A 16,262-nucleotide genomic window follows, 5' to 3' on the forward strand; every position below is an offset into this window, starting at 1 on the left:
TGGCTTCTCTCTGACTCCACCCTTCTCTCTCCCACCATACAGTTTAGTTTTCCCTGCCTAACTAAGTTCTACCTTGCTATAGGCCAAGCCTTTATGAACCAGTGGTTTTCACAGCACACAGAGGGGAATCTCACATTACCTCCCCTTTTCCATTTAAATAAAAAAGTTCTAAGCCTAATACAAAGTTATATACAATAAGAACAAATATCAGGTATAAAAATTAGAATTACAACCTGAAGAAACAATATCAAGCAAGAAACAGGACAAATGTTTCAATAATTATCCTATCCTAATGAGTTTAAGCCTTGTATAATAACTTGGCCAAGTCATGAGAGGAAAGTAACTACAACTATCTAGTCTTTAACCCCATCGAATATCCAAGAAGGGAAAATATTACTTAAGTAGGAAGTGCAGTCAAGCAACTTCTAAAATGTGTAACAAATGACAGAGACAACTGGCTACCTGGGCAATCACTCAGAATTCTTCTGTACCATTGGGACATCCAGTCTTCAGCCCACACGCCCATAGTGTCCAGGAAACTTTTCCATGGAGCAGGACATTTCAAAGACAGTTCCACCTATGTTGGCAGCTTGTCCGTCACATTTCTGTGTCCTGCAGAATGTTTTGCAGACTCTTTCTTATGGCAGGAACCCCGAAGGATTGTCTCACCTTTAGGCAAATTCAGCAGTCATTTCTCTATGGGTTCTGCATGTCCAGTTTATGCAACAGTCCAGACAAGGATAGTCTCTTGCCCAAATGGCTAACCAACTCCATATGGAGCCTCTTTGATACCCGTCTTCCTCTTGAAGCAATTGGTGCTGCCAGGAGCAGATGTGTCTCACTGTCATGAAAAGTCTTAAGTTTTTAAACATTTTAAATGTCATATTCTGGAGTTCTCTGAAAGATTTGAAGACTATCAATCTAACTGAAATATATCTCTTTGCATCTAGAAAATCTAATATGACTACAAGCTTGACTATTATAGATGAGTATTAAGTTATATTTCTTAATTATACATTATATTTTCAAATGAGCTCCACAAACACAGTACCTTATTCAAGATCAGAAATACATATGTCACAAAATTGACCTTAAATATGTATCAATAAACCAAGATCCATACCAATGCAAATATTCATATCTATATCAGGATTGCCCCAAGTGAAGTTCAGGAGACCACGAGGGGAACCCACGAGGTGGGAGCTTTTAATGTCCTGGGGGATGGAGCCACTGATTGTGGGCTTTTTGAGGGCGGAGTCTGGACTGAGGCGACTCCAGAGGAGGGGGTTAGGGCAGGAGCCTCTACCCACACATTGTGGTGTTTATTCATTAATGTGTATGTGAGGCACACGGGCCATGCATGCATGGCTTGTGTGGGGGTCAGAAGATACCTTGTAGGACTTGGTTTCCCCTTCTGATATGTGAATCCCAGGGAGTTGAGCTCCACTTGGCAGGCTTGGCACATACAAGTACTTTTACCTGCTGAGCCATCTCCTTGATCTAAATATTTTCCCCATGGTGTATTTATCTATTGTGTGTGTGTGTGTGTGCGCGCGCGCATGTGTGTGCATGTGTGTGGGTGGCCTTGTAGTCTGGGGCATTGGATAGCTCTGAACCTGGAGTTACAGGTGTGTGGAAGTCACCTGATGTGGGTGGATGGAAGCCTATCTGGAAGAGCAGCAAGTGCTCTTAACTACTGAGCCATTTCTCCAGCCTCTTGCCCCAAATCCTAAATGTTGAATTAAAAAAAAAAAAGCAGAGATATTTTCAAATTGTTTATTTTGAGAGAGGGAATATGAGTGTGAGTGTGTGGTGTGCATGAGTGCTGATGCATACAGCCACTGCTCAGATGTCAGCTTTCAGGAGGGGCTCTCTTTCCGCCGCGCTGGGCACTACAGGAGAGCTGGTAGCTGGCTTTGGAGCTTGCAGTTGACTCTGCTCTTTGCCCCATGTCTTGCTGTAGGGTTGGTAGACTTAACGGATGCGTGCCCCCACATCTGATGTTGTCACGTGGGTTCTGGGGGTTGCATTCTGGTCATCAGACTTTTGTGGCCCAGATGTCATCACCATAATCATTTGGGCAGACAGACTAACCGCAGATAATAGTGGGAAAATCTGAGCTAAGGAATGAAGTTGATTTCATTTAACTACCTTTCCATAATTCTGCCCATCTTGTAGGTCTTTGGAGATTGGAAATCAAATGAATGCTTCCGAGGAGACAGGTGCTACACATGCCGGAAGTCAGGTAAGAAGACACTTATTTTCACAGAAGATGCCTGAGAGTTAGCCTTACTTAAGGGACAAAAGGGCGTTTTTATTGGGGTGTCTTCAAGTGTTGAACTTGTATCTCAGCAGATTGACAAGGTCTTCAACAACATTGGAACAGACCTTCTAACTGGGGGTGAATCCGAAAATAAAGAAGATGGGCTGCAGAATAAGCAGAAAAGGGTAAGTTTCTCGACCTTAAAAGAAAGCATTTCTGTTGTGAGACTTTCATAAACCACATATATTTGCTGGGAATACTGGGAATATGTGTAGCCTCTTAACAAGGAGTCATCTCTAGCTGTCTGTGCACTGTGTTGGGAAGGAGTGTGCATAAAATGTTTCGGATTCCTTTGTTATCCCCCCCACACCCATGGTGCCTTGTCGCCATTGCTTAGCTCTACCTGTGTGATGCCAGCACTTGCAGTTATGCTGCCTGTCTACTTAGGAATTGCCACTTGTCAGCAATTAAAATTTATTTTTTTTTCCCATCCATCTACCTACCTACCTACCTACCTACCTACCTACCTACCTACCAGTCTATATCTACCTATCCCTATCTTTATCCCTATCTATCTGTCTGTCTGTCTGTCTGTCTGTCTGTCTATCTATCTATCTATCTATCTATCTATCTATCTATCTATCTATCTATCTATCTATCTATCTTTGAGACAGGGTTTCTCTGTGCAATAGCCATAGTTGTCCTGGAACTCGCTCCATAGACCAAGCTGACCTCAAACTCGCAGATATCCTCCTGCCTCTTCCTTCTGAGTGCAGGGCTTAAAGGTTTGTGCCACCGTGCCTGGCTCTTTTATTTTTTCAACTGTGTGTGTTTGTGGCTAGGGAGGGCTGTACACATGAGTGCAGGTGCCCACAGAGGCCAGGAGAGGGCGTCAGATCCTCCCATGCTTGAGTTGTAGGGAGCTGTGAGCTGCCTGATAGAGGTGTGGGAGCCGAACTCAGGCCCGCTGGAAGAGCAGGTGCACCGTTCTAGCCACCGAGCCCGCTCTCTGGTTCCAGCTTTTCAGCATCTGAATTCTCTTCTTACTACATTCCTGTCAGTTTGCATGCTCAGTTGTTAGATGTTCTTTGTTAGACCAGCAGCCTTGACTTTCTTTTGTTTTTTATTCCATGGCGATACCTAACTTTTATGGCCTCAGATATTCACTCAGGTTGACTTTTTGTTTTTGATCTTGCTCAGGCTAGACTTGAACTTGCTATATAGTCAGGGGCTAGTCTGGACCTTCTGGTCTTCTGCCTTCACCTTTCTGCAGGAGTTACAGGCCTGAGCCTCCACATCCCTCTTACCCTGACGTACGCATAGATTACCTTGTCAGTTGTTGGGGAACATGATGCTCAGATTGGAACTGGCTGATGTTTCCTCATAAGTAGACTAAAGTTGTATGTTTATTTTACTTATTCTCTTACTCTGTGTGCATATGTGAGCGTGTACTTGCCACGGTGTGCACTGGAGGTCAGAGGACAACGTTTAAAAGTTAGTTCCCTCGAGGGTGAGTCTTGGGATCAGCATCAGTTGTCAGACTTGATGGCAAGTGCCCACACCTGCTCAGCCACCTCCCCAGCCCAGGTTACACAGTTTTGGCAAGAATTCTAAAAATATGATGTGGGACCCATCTTGATTTATTTTATTAAGAATATATGATGTTGATATACCTTATTAATGGGGAATGCTATTTTAAAGATTTCAATTAGATGCAATTTTACTCTATAAGGACCTAAAATCTGAATATAGGTTTTGTTCTGTTTCCTTTTTAAAGATTTCCTCTCCTTATGATTTTGAATAGTAAACCTTAAGATAATACTTCCTATTGAAATTTTGGTTTCTATCCAATAAGTCTAAATAAATTTCTTACTACTGTTGCGTCGTCCATTTTTATATTTATTTACAAAATACGATTATCTGTGTATAGAGCTAATGACAACACGGGCTCACAAAACTGGAAAAGAAAGTCTTGTGAGCTTGCTGTTTAGCACACTAGATGAGTGCGGAGACAGACACAGCCCTGTGCAGCACCCACAGTAGAGGAATCTTTGTTCAGTTCTTCCTTGGCCTTTTCTCATACATTTTGTGGTCTTGAGATTGAACTGAGGGCCTTGGAAATTCTTGGCAAATACTGTAGCACTGAACTCCAATCCCAGGCCACGTTTTACTTAAATTTATTATATTTATTTATTTTCTTATTTTTGTATGTGGTTGTATGTGTGCATGCGTGCCCGCCAGGGCATTGTGTGATGGTCTGAGAAAAAGTAGGAGAGTCATTTGTTGCCTCCAGCAGGGATTGAACCCAGGTCATGTGACCGGGTGGCAGGCTCCTTTATCTGCTGAGCCTTCTCACCTGCTGCCTTTCCTGTGTGTGTGTGTGTGTGCGCGCGCGCGCGCGCGTGTGTCTATGTATGTATGTGTGTGTGTGTGCGCGTGTGCGCGCGTGTGTGTGTGTGCGTGTGTGTGTATGCGTGCGCGTGTGTGTATGTATGTATGTGTGTGTGTGCGCGCGCGTGTGTGTGTATGTATGTATGTGTGTGTGTGTGTGTGTGTGCGCGCTCACAAGCACGCACTTGTGTGTATGTGGCAGTCAGGGTAACTCAGGTGCCTTTTTGTTCACAGCTGTGGAGCCAGGCTGGGATCACAGGTGTGCTGTGTCTAGCTTTACTTGGTTCTGGAGTCGAAACTCAAGTCCGCCATTAGTCATCCCTGTAGCTCCTGTTTTTTGTTTTGTTTCGTTTTGTTTTTTTGAGACAGGGTTTCTCTGTGAGGCCGTCCATGAGTGTCCTAGAGCTCACTCTGTAGAGCAGGCTGGCCTTGAGCTCACAGAGACCCTCTGCCCCCTAGTGCTGGGATGAAAGGTGTGCACTAGCACACTGGGCTCTAGCTCCCCTCTTTAGTTGTGTTCTGAGCTACAGTCTCTGTGAGTTGTACTGACTGGCCTCGGACTCACTGTAACCCAGGCAGTCACTAAATTTGTGGTCCTCCTGTCTCAGACTTTCAAATGGCTGGATCACAGGTCTTTGCCATTATGTCTGACTCATGAGCTTTTTAGACTGAGATTTAAATTTGAGTAAGAATAAAATCAGTTACTCTTAAAGAACCAGGTAGTTCTAGTGAACTTTGGGTGAGATTTCACCTGAGTCACCAGCGCCGGATCGCTTGCTTGCCCCTGACGTAGTGAAGCATTGCCAAGTGTGTTCACACCTTACCAGAAAAGAAACATCACTCTACAGGTGGAGAATAAAGTTGTGGGTGAGTTTTCTTTTGTTTTGTTTTGCTTTAAGGCATCGTTTACACTTGAAGAAAAACAGAAATTAGCAAAGGAACAGGAGCAGGCACAGAAGCTGAAAAGCCAGCAGCCTTTGAAGCCCCAAGTCCACACTCCCATCGCGCCCAGCAAACAGGTGCGTTTCTTTTGCATCAAGCGTCCTCGGTGGTAAGGAGCAGAGTGGTAAGCAGCTAGTGCTCGGGCAGAGGCGTTTAGAGACTAACATGACAAAGCAGTGACTTAAAGGTGCAACTTAGGCTGTCCAGCAGCTCCTGAGCACCCTGCCCCATGTGCAGTGTTTACCCAAAGAGGAAACGTAAGAAAGATGTGGATTAATAGTGCCATTATCAGGAATATTCTCTTCACACCCTTAAGTGTCTCTCAGCTGGAAGGAGCTGCTGTTTCTGACTTTTCCATTCTATCTGACTTTGTAGCTTGGGTTTAGAAGAGGCACCTACATCGCCTGAGCATATTGATTCCCTCTGCGTTCTGGGCACTGTTCCAGACGCTGGCGCTGCCCCCCCCCCTGCTGGCGCTGCTGCCCTGGGCGGCCCCTGCTTGCAGAGTGCAGGCTCGCTGGTGCAGCTCAGCGGTGTTCAGCTCACTGCTTCCTGGTATTCAGTCATCACAGCTCTTCCTCAGGAAGAAAATGTTGTGGGCTAAGGGGCATAGTCGAGAATAACTGTTAGCTTCTTACAGAATAGAGGAGTTAAATTCCTAAAAATGTTGGTGAAATTCAAAATAAAAAATATAAAATTATCCTGTTTATGACACAGTTCTGCTGGAAAGAGCACAGTTCTGCCTCGGGAGCATCTCACTTACCTGTAGTTTAGATTTCCCATAACTGTCGTCAAATGATTGCCAGTATTTGCTGCCAGGAGCTGTACTCACATTAGTGGTCACTGTGTGGCTGCAGGCCGTAGCTAATGGACTGGGTGGAGATCCCTGGCCTGACTGGCATTGTGCTTTATCAAACTCTGTCCATGCTTACTAATTGGACAGTCATTTGCTCCTCTTTTTCAGACCAAGGACCTGACAGATACGTTGATGGATAACATCACCTCCTTGACCAGCCTTTCCGTTAGCACTTCTAAGCTTTCCACTTCAAGTACCTTCACGTCTGTTCCTTCCACGGGCCTCAACATGATGTTTTCTACACCAATTGATAATTCAAAGAGAAATTTGACAAATGGCCTGAATGCCAACATGGGCTTTCAGACTTCAGGATTCAGCATGCCGGTCAACCCGAACCAGAACTTCTTCAGTGGTTCGAGCACCGCTGGAGTGACCACGATGACTCTGGGAGCGGCTCCCGCTCTGTCAAGCTACAACCCTTTGAGTGTTCCTCCCACTGCTGTGAAGGCTCAGCAGAGACCGGCCGATATGTCGGCCCTTAATAACCTCTTTGGCCCTCAGAAACCCAAAGTTAGCATGAACCAGCTATCCCAGCAGAAACCAAATCAGTGGCTGAATCAGTTTGTCCCTCCTCAGGGTTCCTCAGGTATGGGCAGCGCAGCCATGGGCGTACAGGCGAATGTGATGGGACAGGCTGCCTTTGGTATGCAGGGCAACCCTTTCTTTAACCCGCAGAACTTCGCACAGCCATCAGCTACCATGACCAGTAGCAGTTCAGCTAGCAACGATCTGAAAGATCTTTTCGGGTGAGGTGCCCCGTGCTGCTCCTCGGAGGTCGCTGCAGTTCAGTCACGGGTGAGCAGACTTAGATCGGCGTGCAGCTGGCTTGAAGAAACTGCTCCTGGGGGCAGTGGCTTGTTTCTGTGATGGAGAACACCTGCTTCCATGCCAGCCAGCGCAGGAGTTGTGTGGATCCTAACCGGTTCAATTTTTTTAAAGCGTTGAGGATTTTCTCCTCTACAAAACCCCCTCTTCAGGTTTTTAAAGATCCAGTCCTTACCGGTCTCACAATGCGAAAGGACAACTGAGTTACCTTGAGTAACAGTTTTTAAATCAGATGTTTATTTTGGCTTGTAAATCTTCCTGTTATTAAAGCCTTGTGTTGATGGTAGCTGGGCGCTCACCTCTTCTCTCACCTTTGCATTCTCTGGCCCTCACCAGTGGGAAGAGTCTGGGTTCTGTGTCGGTTTGTTTGCCCTGTGGGACAGGGGATGGTAACATGAAGGGGAAGCATCGGGTCCTTTGCTCCTTCCAGTCTTAGTTTTCAAAGGAACGTACGCTTCGTGCAAAAGACAGTAAAAACACTGCAAATCTTAATTTACGTTAATTTCACTGGTTTAAAGCATTATTAACCATCTTAAATGCAAACTAATCATTGTGAATTATATTTTAGCATGATCTGCCTCAAATAGCAATGTATTTCTGCCTTTACTTGAATATCTTTAGGATCACCTTTTTCCTGTTTGTACCACAGGAGAGCCATTGTACAGAAACCAGACAGAGCCCCTGGACCCGGCTTCCCCGCCACTGCCTTCGTACTTGAGTTTGAATTCAAACTTCTGAAGTTGCAACACATATGAATTACATTTTCAAAAGGAGATTTGTAAAAAAAAAAATAATAATTAAACTATATTTAATGAGTAAACTTGAGATTTCTGCCATATTGTTTCAACTGTAATAACCCGTAAAAATGAGTGAGCCATTAGACACCAACAGACTGAATGTTAGGTTGCCATGAAGTCCAGCCCCCGTTAGGTACCTACTACTGAAACTCAGTTCTTTTCTAGGAGTTCCAGAATCTTTGTTGGGACGTTTGTCTGTAAAGCTGTCACTGTTAGGAGGGAAGTAGTTCCAGTAAGACTGTCTCACTCTCCAGAAGGCTTCCCTGGTGTTTGTCTTTAATCTGCTGATTCTACCACAGAGCCTTATGCTACAAACATCATTTGTATTTTTAAAACTCATATCCCACTGTTATGTGATAACTAAAGAACTCTTAAAAAACTGTGTATGTGATATAGTTGCTGCCATACAGTTTGTGGTTTTTAATTATCTGGAACCAGCAATCATTTAAAATAAATCATATAAAGTTTAGTGTGCTGATACTAAGTTGATTAAATGACTGAATGTTCATTGAAAAAAAATATATATACATACATACACATATATAAACATACACACACATCGCCCCAGACACGTATACATGTTGCGTGTACTATACAGCACTTATTACAAGGTACCATTTCATGCCATTACCAGTGCTGATAGCATCCAGTTAAAAGCACACTTAAAAAAAAAATGCAAGTCAGTGTTCACACCTGGTACTTGTGTAGCATGACATCAAAAGAATTTCATTCAAGAAATGAAAAGGCATTTTTGTCAAGTACATTTACAACTTCACCAGACTTGTTTATAAACACAGTAGTAATATTTCTTTTGGGAAATGTTTTATATGGAATAAAATTGTTGAAGAACATTTCTTTGTAACAGTTCAGTAGCTGTTTATTGAGAAGTTCTTTTTAATTTTTATGTGTGGGGGTGGTTTGCCTGCATGGGTGTAGACACACCATGTGCGTGCGATGCCTGTAAAGGCCAGAAGAGGGCACTGGACCCTGCTTCAGTGATTTGTCCATGACAAACTTATAAAAAAGGAATCATTTCTTGCGGGCTCACAGTCCCCCATCATGATGGGGGAGCATAGTGCTGGAGCAGTATCTGAGAGCTTACGTCCTGATCCACAAGCTTGAGGCAGAAACGGGTAGTGGAAGGGAAAGAGGGTGAGCACACACACAGAATGGTGTGGGCCTTTGAACTCTCAGAGCCCACACCCCAGTGACACACCCCCTCCAACAAGGCCACCCCTCCTAATCCTTCCCAAACAGTTCCATCAATTGGGGGCCAAGCGTTCAAATATGGGAACTTACGGCTGCCATATTCATTCAAGCTGCTACAGATATTCTGGGCCTGGAGTTAGGATGTTTGTGCCACCATATGGCTGGGATTCGAACTCAGTTTCTCGGGAGAAACAACCACTTAGTCACTCTTAACAGCTGAGTCATCTCCCCAGCCCTCTTTATAAAGTAACTTGATATTAGTGTTGAATTCCTCATTAGAAGGAAATGCTATAACCATCTATATGTAGGTTAAGCCTCAAATATGCCAATGGACTACTTGAAAAGCCCAATATCTAATTCTTAAGTGCTTACAAGTTTTATTGCCACCCCTCCCTGAGGACTTAGGCATAACCAGTGAGGGAGAGAGACTTTGCATTAGGTAATAGAGAAGGAACTCTATGGTGGTGTAGCCGGTACAAAGTCCCACATTCCTGGAAATAAGTCTTAATGAAATAAACACACAGGTGTGGTCCAAGAAAAGGGGTATTTGGACAAAGGAAGGGCATTAGGAGCGGAGTGGGCCAGAGAAGGTAATGAGGGGGTAAATATGACTGAGCTACATTATGTATATGAATGGAAAGTCACTATGAAAGCCGCTATCTGTAATTAATATTTGCTAGTCAGAATGCTGGTTATTGGGATGGGAGTGTGGCTCTAGCAGTAAAGAGCTCACCTTGAAAGTGTGAGTGTCGGCATTAGATAATCCCAGGTATCTTGGTCCGTGTTGTCATGGCAGTAGTGAGGAGGTGGGACCAGGAGGACCCCTGGGGCTTGCTGGCCAGTCAGTCAGCCCACCCTAATTGGAACACTAGGCCCGTGAGAAGTCCTGTCTCAAAGGAGGTGGCTGATGCCCCTGAAGATGATACTTACAGTTGCCCCTCTTCTGTTCCTATCTGTACCTACCAGTGCAGGTGTGCCCCCCAGAAACATTAAAAATTATTTTTTAAAGTTGCTGTTTGGGTTGGGGTTCATTGACAAGAGTATTTAATGTACACAAAGCCCCGGGTTTTATCTCCATTATTGTGTAAACCTCTTGTGGTGCACGCCTGCAATTTTATCAACCTGGATTGGAGGCAGGAGGTTTAGACCTTTGTGGTTACCCTCAGCTGCAAGAGTTCAAGGCCAGAGCTGCAAGAGAGCCTGTCTTGAAAAAAAAAATTATTGAGAATTGTCCCTCTAGTTCCCCCATGTTGTCAATGGGGTTTACGTTATCTCTGCCAATCGAGTTGGTTTCCTCGCATCTGCTGTTAGGAAATAGCCCTGTGTTTAGGCTAATGTGTTTCTTTCTGAATCCAGTTTTAAACTGGTGGACATTCTGAAGTCCATTTCAGAAGCAAAGTGTTTCATATCTCTTGTCTTAAGATAGGAAGTTGGTGGGCATCTGTAGGCAACAGTTGCAGTAAATTGATTTTGGGGGAGGGTTCCCCTCAAAATTGAAAATGAGCTATGCACAGGATGTATAAACAGAAATAGATTGTTTATCATATGTTTTCTTGTGTACTTTCAGATCGTTTAGGATGCGTGTGTGTATGTGTGAAAAGATCTGGTAGTAAACACAGGACGTATCAGGTTAACGTGGGCAAACCTTGCCGTGTTAAATTCTGACTCCATATTTCTTGTCCTACTTGAGAAGTGTCTGTTCAGTTAATTTGCCCCCCCCCCCATTGTTTAGGATTATTTGCTTTATAACTGAGTCTCACTATTCCTGGTTGGCCTTGAATTAGTAGGCCAACCTACCTCTGCTTCCTGAGGGCTGGGATCAAATGCCAGACAATTATTTGTTCTTTAAAAGTACCCTCTTTTCTTTGATGAGTCCATACATCTATACAATGTATCTTGACCCAGCCACGGCTGATTCTTCCTTCCCGTTCCTAGTTAGTAGATTTGTAACTTACTACTCTTGCAATATTTTAGGACAAATGGATCTGTAACAATCCAAGTTGCCTAGGACTGCCATGTCTTTCAAGGTAGAACATGGAGTAAGACCTTGGTTTAGATGCATGAGCTCACAGTATAGCCAGGTCAGCATCAGACTCCAGCTCCTGCCTCAGCCTCCTGCAAGACATAACTGCAGTATGCACTGGCTAGAACACGTTTTCTATTGCAACCTCTACGTAAAAAATACACAGAACAAAAGTTGGAGAAAATGTCTTTAGGAAGCATAGTACACCTTATTTTGTAGTTAGTAAAACCCTAGAAGGGTTTCACAAATTGGTTGGAAACAAATGGAGTTCTGTTCCGTCTCCCTTTCTCTGAGTGAACGTGGAAACAGAAGGCCCAAGACTTGCACGGCTTACGAGGTCAGATTGGGGGTGGACACCGTGTTCTTTTCTTTTGTGGATTCTGCACACGCTTTCGTGGAGACTGATTGACGTAGCGAGTATGCATGCTGGAAATCTGCGGTGGAAGACAGGGGAGAGGAAGATGACCGAGACCCACACAGGCTCAAGTGTCAGTGACCCGTGGACTGGGGGACCCAGTGGTGCTGGCAGCACCCAAACGTCATGGGATTAAAGCTGGTAAACCTGGGGAGGAGAGAGTACAGCGAGAGCAGCCATTTCCCTAAATGGTGCTTGCTGGTTCCTAGACATGTTTTCTAGCCCTAGCTCCCGGTGTTACTGGAATCTGGAGCACACACGTACGCAGGCTGCACATACCTGTGTAGTTTCAGTGTTCCCATTTTAAAAGTGAAAATTCATGTTGCTGTATCCTATTTAACTTTCCCCAAAATGCTGTTTGGGTTTGGATTGATATAACAAATCAGTGAGATACTCCCATTGCTTTTTTTTTTGGGGGGGGGGCTCTTTAAGAATTTACATATGTTTGACATTGAGCACGTTTCAGTTCAGACGACTCGGTCTCCACGCACAGCTGGTAGCTGCTGTATTAGGCAGTGCGGTTATGCGTGGGAGCTGCTCTCAGCAGTAAACTGTGGCACCTTTCTGCTTGGCTCCAAACTCCACCAGAGCTGGACGCGCTAGACTTACTCTTTGCTGACAAGCACTGAGCATGATGCATCACTAGAGGGCGCCGGAGCTCCGGCATGGGAGCCTTAGCTGTAAGCAGGGAGGCGTCTTCAGCAGAGGAGGGCACTGTCCATTAAGGGAACCTAGCTGTCTGAGCGGGGCAGCTGGGCTGCCTCTGAGCTACTACTGTGAACAGATCCAACTGGGCCACTCTGGCCCGTGCCCTCCAGCAAGGTCTTCCTTGTGGTGGAAACAAGTTGGGAGTGTGGGGTTGAGCCCCCCTCCCCCCAATCTCTGGAACCCTGTTTTAAGACAAAACTTTTTCTTCAAAGACCCTGCTACTTGGGTGTCTTTTTGCATCTTACTCCTCTTTAGTTGATGAGCTTCTAGCTAATAATTATTAAATCGTTTCCCATTGGTGAGGTTTTCAGGTCCCTTCCCCTCCTTGGGAAAATACTCATGGATGCTGGGGAAGGGGGTATTGTCTTCAGTTAGTGTAGGCATTGGATAGCTTTCCACCCGTCTTCTGTGAAAGGCCCTGGTTAAACTCAGTGGGACACAAAATAAAACAACAACAACAACAACAACAACAACAAAAACATGGCTGTGGGAACGGGACTTTAGGGTTTGTTGGGGGTGAGAGTCATGGATACATTATACATGAAGTTGTCAAAGAATAAATGTAATAATTTTTTTCCTGTTTGTATCATGTGATTTCTGTCTCCTGTGTGACCCTGAATCTGCTACAAAACTATTTAGAAACAGGACTGAAGAGAAGGCTCTGTGGCTAAGAGCAGTGCCTGCTTTTCCAAAGGTCCTGAGTTCAATTCCCAGAAACCACATGATGGCTCACAACCATCTGTAATGAGATCTGGGGCCCTCTTGCAGAAGATGCCTGGTCAGTTGTCCTCATCAACTTAGACCATGAAAGCCACGATAGTAATTTCAACAGAACCGCAATATATGGGCTGCCCATGCATGCTTCAGCATTGCCAGGGCATAAATTCCATCATTCATTCGTTCATGGTATACACACACTCTAGCAACAGGCATGGAATAGTATCTGCATGTTGTATATTAAAACTTACCCTTTGAGAAGTTCTGAGTTGGGCATGGTGGCTCAGGTATGTAGTCCCAGCATTTGGGAGGCTGAGACCGGTGGATTACTGGGTATGCATTGGCGGCCAGCCAGGGCAGTGGAGTGATGCTCACTTCTAAGAAAGAACAATTTTGAAATTGTTTGAAATGTGCTGATGATAGTGGAAATAAAGTGTGGCTGCTTGAACTCTATTTGATGCTTTCAACATCACCACCACCCTGCTCCTTTTTCAGGATGTCCCCTTGTGCAGTGGCCTAGGTTGCTAATAAACTCAGTGTTTGACGTTTCTGCCAAGGCGCGGTGTCTGGAATTCAGACGTAAGAATCAACAGTGATGCAAGTTTAATCCTACGGATGCCTCTAAGCCTGCTAGCCTTTCTTGCTGCAGCGATTAAACGTTGCCCAAGTGACGCATGCAGAAGGCATGCTAAAAGCATGCAATTCATGGACTTTGGAGCCAGACAAAGGTGTATTTGTGTGCTTTTGGTTTTTTGTTTTTTTTTGTTTTAAATTATGCCAGTTACTTGTTTGTTCATGAGTTGAAACAGCCAAAACTGTGCAAAACAAAACAACAACAAAAAATCCCTTCTCTTTGCGTTCAATTATATGGAGCCAACTTTGCTGCCTTGACCCTTCCCCCTCAGCCACTCGGGTTCTGGGGTTACAGCTTCCAGCATCAAGCCCAACCGGTCATTTTTGTAAATAGAGGGAAATGTGCCCATGGCAGCAGGTACCCTCCCGAGACTGCTCCCGTCTGAGGAGTTACTGGCTGTTTCGGGTTCAGCGATTATGGTTCTGTGACTGACATTCTATCGGCATCCATCCACATACACACCAGAGAGCAATCTGCAAGATCTCAGTTTTCGAGAGGTCTATGAATAGGCTCAAAGTTAAGTACCCACTTCTCTAGGAATTCTGAACTAAACCCACTTGAGCCCTCTGTGCCTGGGTGGCTGAGTTTGGACCATGGCTGTCACCTTTGTCACATTTGAACCGTGTTATGAAATCAGTCCTGGTGCCAGGAAGGACTGACTTTCTCTAACATGGAATATAGCCGCTTTGAGTTTATGAAGGACAAATGCTAGGCTTCAGGTCGCGGGTAGCAAGATTGGTTTAATGTCAACTTGATACAACCTCAAATCATCCCGGCTGATGAGTCTCAGTGAAGGATTCTCTACATTTAATTGGCCTATGGACACGTTAGGGGTGTCTTAAGTCAATGGCCTGGGGGACTCAACCCACTGTGGGGAGCTCCAACCCCTTGGATGGTGTTAAGGCAAGAAACTGAGCAGAAGCAAGGAAGGAAGCATTTGTTTCTTTCTGCCCCTGACTGTGGATGTGTGACTAGCTGTTTTCAAGATCCTGCCTTAGCTTCCCCTCGACGATAAACTATAATCTGCAACTGTAAGGTGAACAGACCCCCCCTCTCTGTCCCTTGCTTTTTGCCAGAGCATTTTATCACGGGAACTGCAGAGAAACCAGAGCATGAGTAAATGTGCTTCTAGCCAGCTGCTCTGCTCTTTGGTGTCGGAGGTCCTGTTTATGTGCTGCTTAATCCATAATGAAACTTAGAATCTTCAAATAGCAAATCAGAAGGGGACAGCCAAATTGTCAGGGTACTACACCAAACATACAGGGTGTCTCAAACAACAGGGTGTAGTGCTTACAGTCTGGCTGCAACTGTGTGTGTGTGTGTGTGTGTGTGTGTGTGTGTGTGTGTGTGGTGTTTGTGTTTAATCTTCCTTTGCTGTGATTTCCTTTTTTTTATATCAACATTTTAAATTATGCATATCTGTGTGTGCCTGGGTGTGTTTGTACACATGTGTGCAGGTGCTGTTGGAGGCCAGAAGAGTATGTCATATCCTCTGGAACTGGAGTGTAGGTGGCTATAAGCCAGAACTGTGGGTGCTGGGAACCAAGCTTAGGTCCCCCATAAGCAGCACGCTCTCTCAACCACTGAGCTGCGTCTCCAGTCCATGGTTTACTGTCTTAAAAACAGAATCACGTGACGCTCGTGGACACTCCTGCTTTTGGAATTAGAGCAAACATTTACTCGAAATGGGTTTAAACGTTTTTCTTTCCCAAAGCAGGATGAGTTTTCTCGGGCAAATCGAGGGTCACACCTCCCAAGCACAGGCCGGGTGGTGGCATATGTGAAGTCCCTGGCGTGTGCTCTAGATGCAGCTCCTTCACAATGGATGTCCATGAAGAATAAATGTGCCATTGAGCTCAAGGCGAATGCATTCATTCTTCAAAGACTAAGCCTCCAAGCTGTGACAGACTTGGAGCGGTGAGAATCTTGGGGCACGAATATGAGCAGGCGGTGGCCTTGGCCTCAGGTTTGCCCTGCTGAGTAAGCAGTCTGGGAACTGCCACATAGGCTGTGGCTGGGAGCCAGGGAGCCGGCACTCGGTCGGCCTAGGGAAGCTCTCCAAGAGCAGGCAGAGCCTGAGCCCAAGTAAATGGAGCCCTCTTAGAAGGGTTTCTGTGCTGGCAGACGGTTACCAAGGAATCAGATTAAGCTGGAAATATTGAGGATGGGATTCGTCTAGACAATTCCCAGAGCCCTTCTGAAATTGGAGGTCTTGTTAATATTGCTTAATATTGCTATCTTTAAACACAGACTCTGTATTCTATATATGATCCTCCTGCCTAGGCCTCCTCAAGTGTTGAGGCTGCTGTATTGGTCGACCGAATAACTTTTAACATTATAGCCCAGGTTGGTCTTTGCCGAGCACCGCACTCCCGTGTCTGCGCCCTGTGTGCTGGCACCCAGTTTGCGAGCTTCGGGCAAAGGGGCTGGAGATTAAAATACACAGACACACACAGACAGAGAGACAGCGACATGGATCATC

The 16,262-nt window shown here is 45.1% G+C and overlaps 1 protein-coding gene across 5 annotated transcripts in view; it reads left to right on the forward strand.

Moving 5' to 3' along the window:
* The window catches only part of Scyl2 (SCY1 like pseudokinase 2), a 59,794-nt gene that overhangs the window by 38,671 nt on the left and 4,861 nt on the right, over window positions 1–16,262 (forward strand). For 2 of the 5 annotated variants that reach the window (XM_026784539.1, XM_005358189.3), the window contains 4 exons: window positions 2,179–2,245; window positions 2,353–2,448; window positions 5,554–5,673; window positions 6,561–9,029. In XM_026784539.1, coding sequence (XP_026640340.1) covers window positions 2,179–2,245; window positions 2,353–2,448; window positions 5,554–5,673; window positions 6,561–7,202 — 925 coding nt within the window. In that variant the 3' untranslated portion in view covers window positions 7,203–9,029. Of the gene's footprint in view, window positions 1–2,178; window positions 2,246–2,352; window positions 2,449–5,553; window positions 5,674–6,560; window positions 9,030–16,262 lie in introns of those variants that run through there. The other 3 variants (XM_026784540.1, XM_005358190.3, XR_003377959.1) reach the window with 2 other exon arrangements.

Source organism: Microtus ochrogaster, chromosome 24 (genome assembly GCF_000317375.1).
Source record: "Microtus ochrogaster isolate Prairie Vole_2 chromosome 24, MicOch1.0, whole genome shotgun sequence".
NCBI classification, from domain to species: Eukaryota; Metazoa; Chordata; class Mammalia; order Rodentia; family Cricetidae; genus Microtus; species Microtus ochrogaster.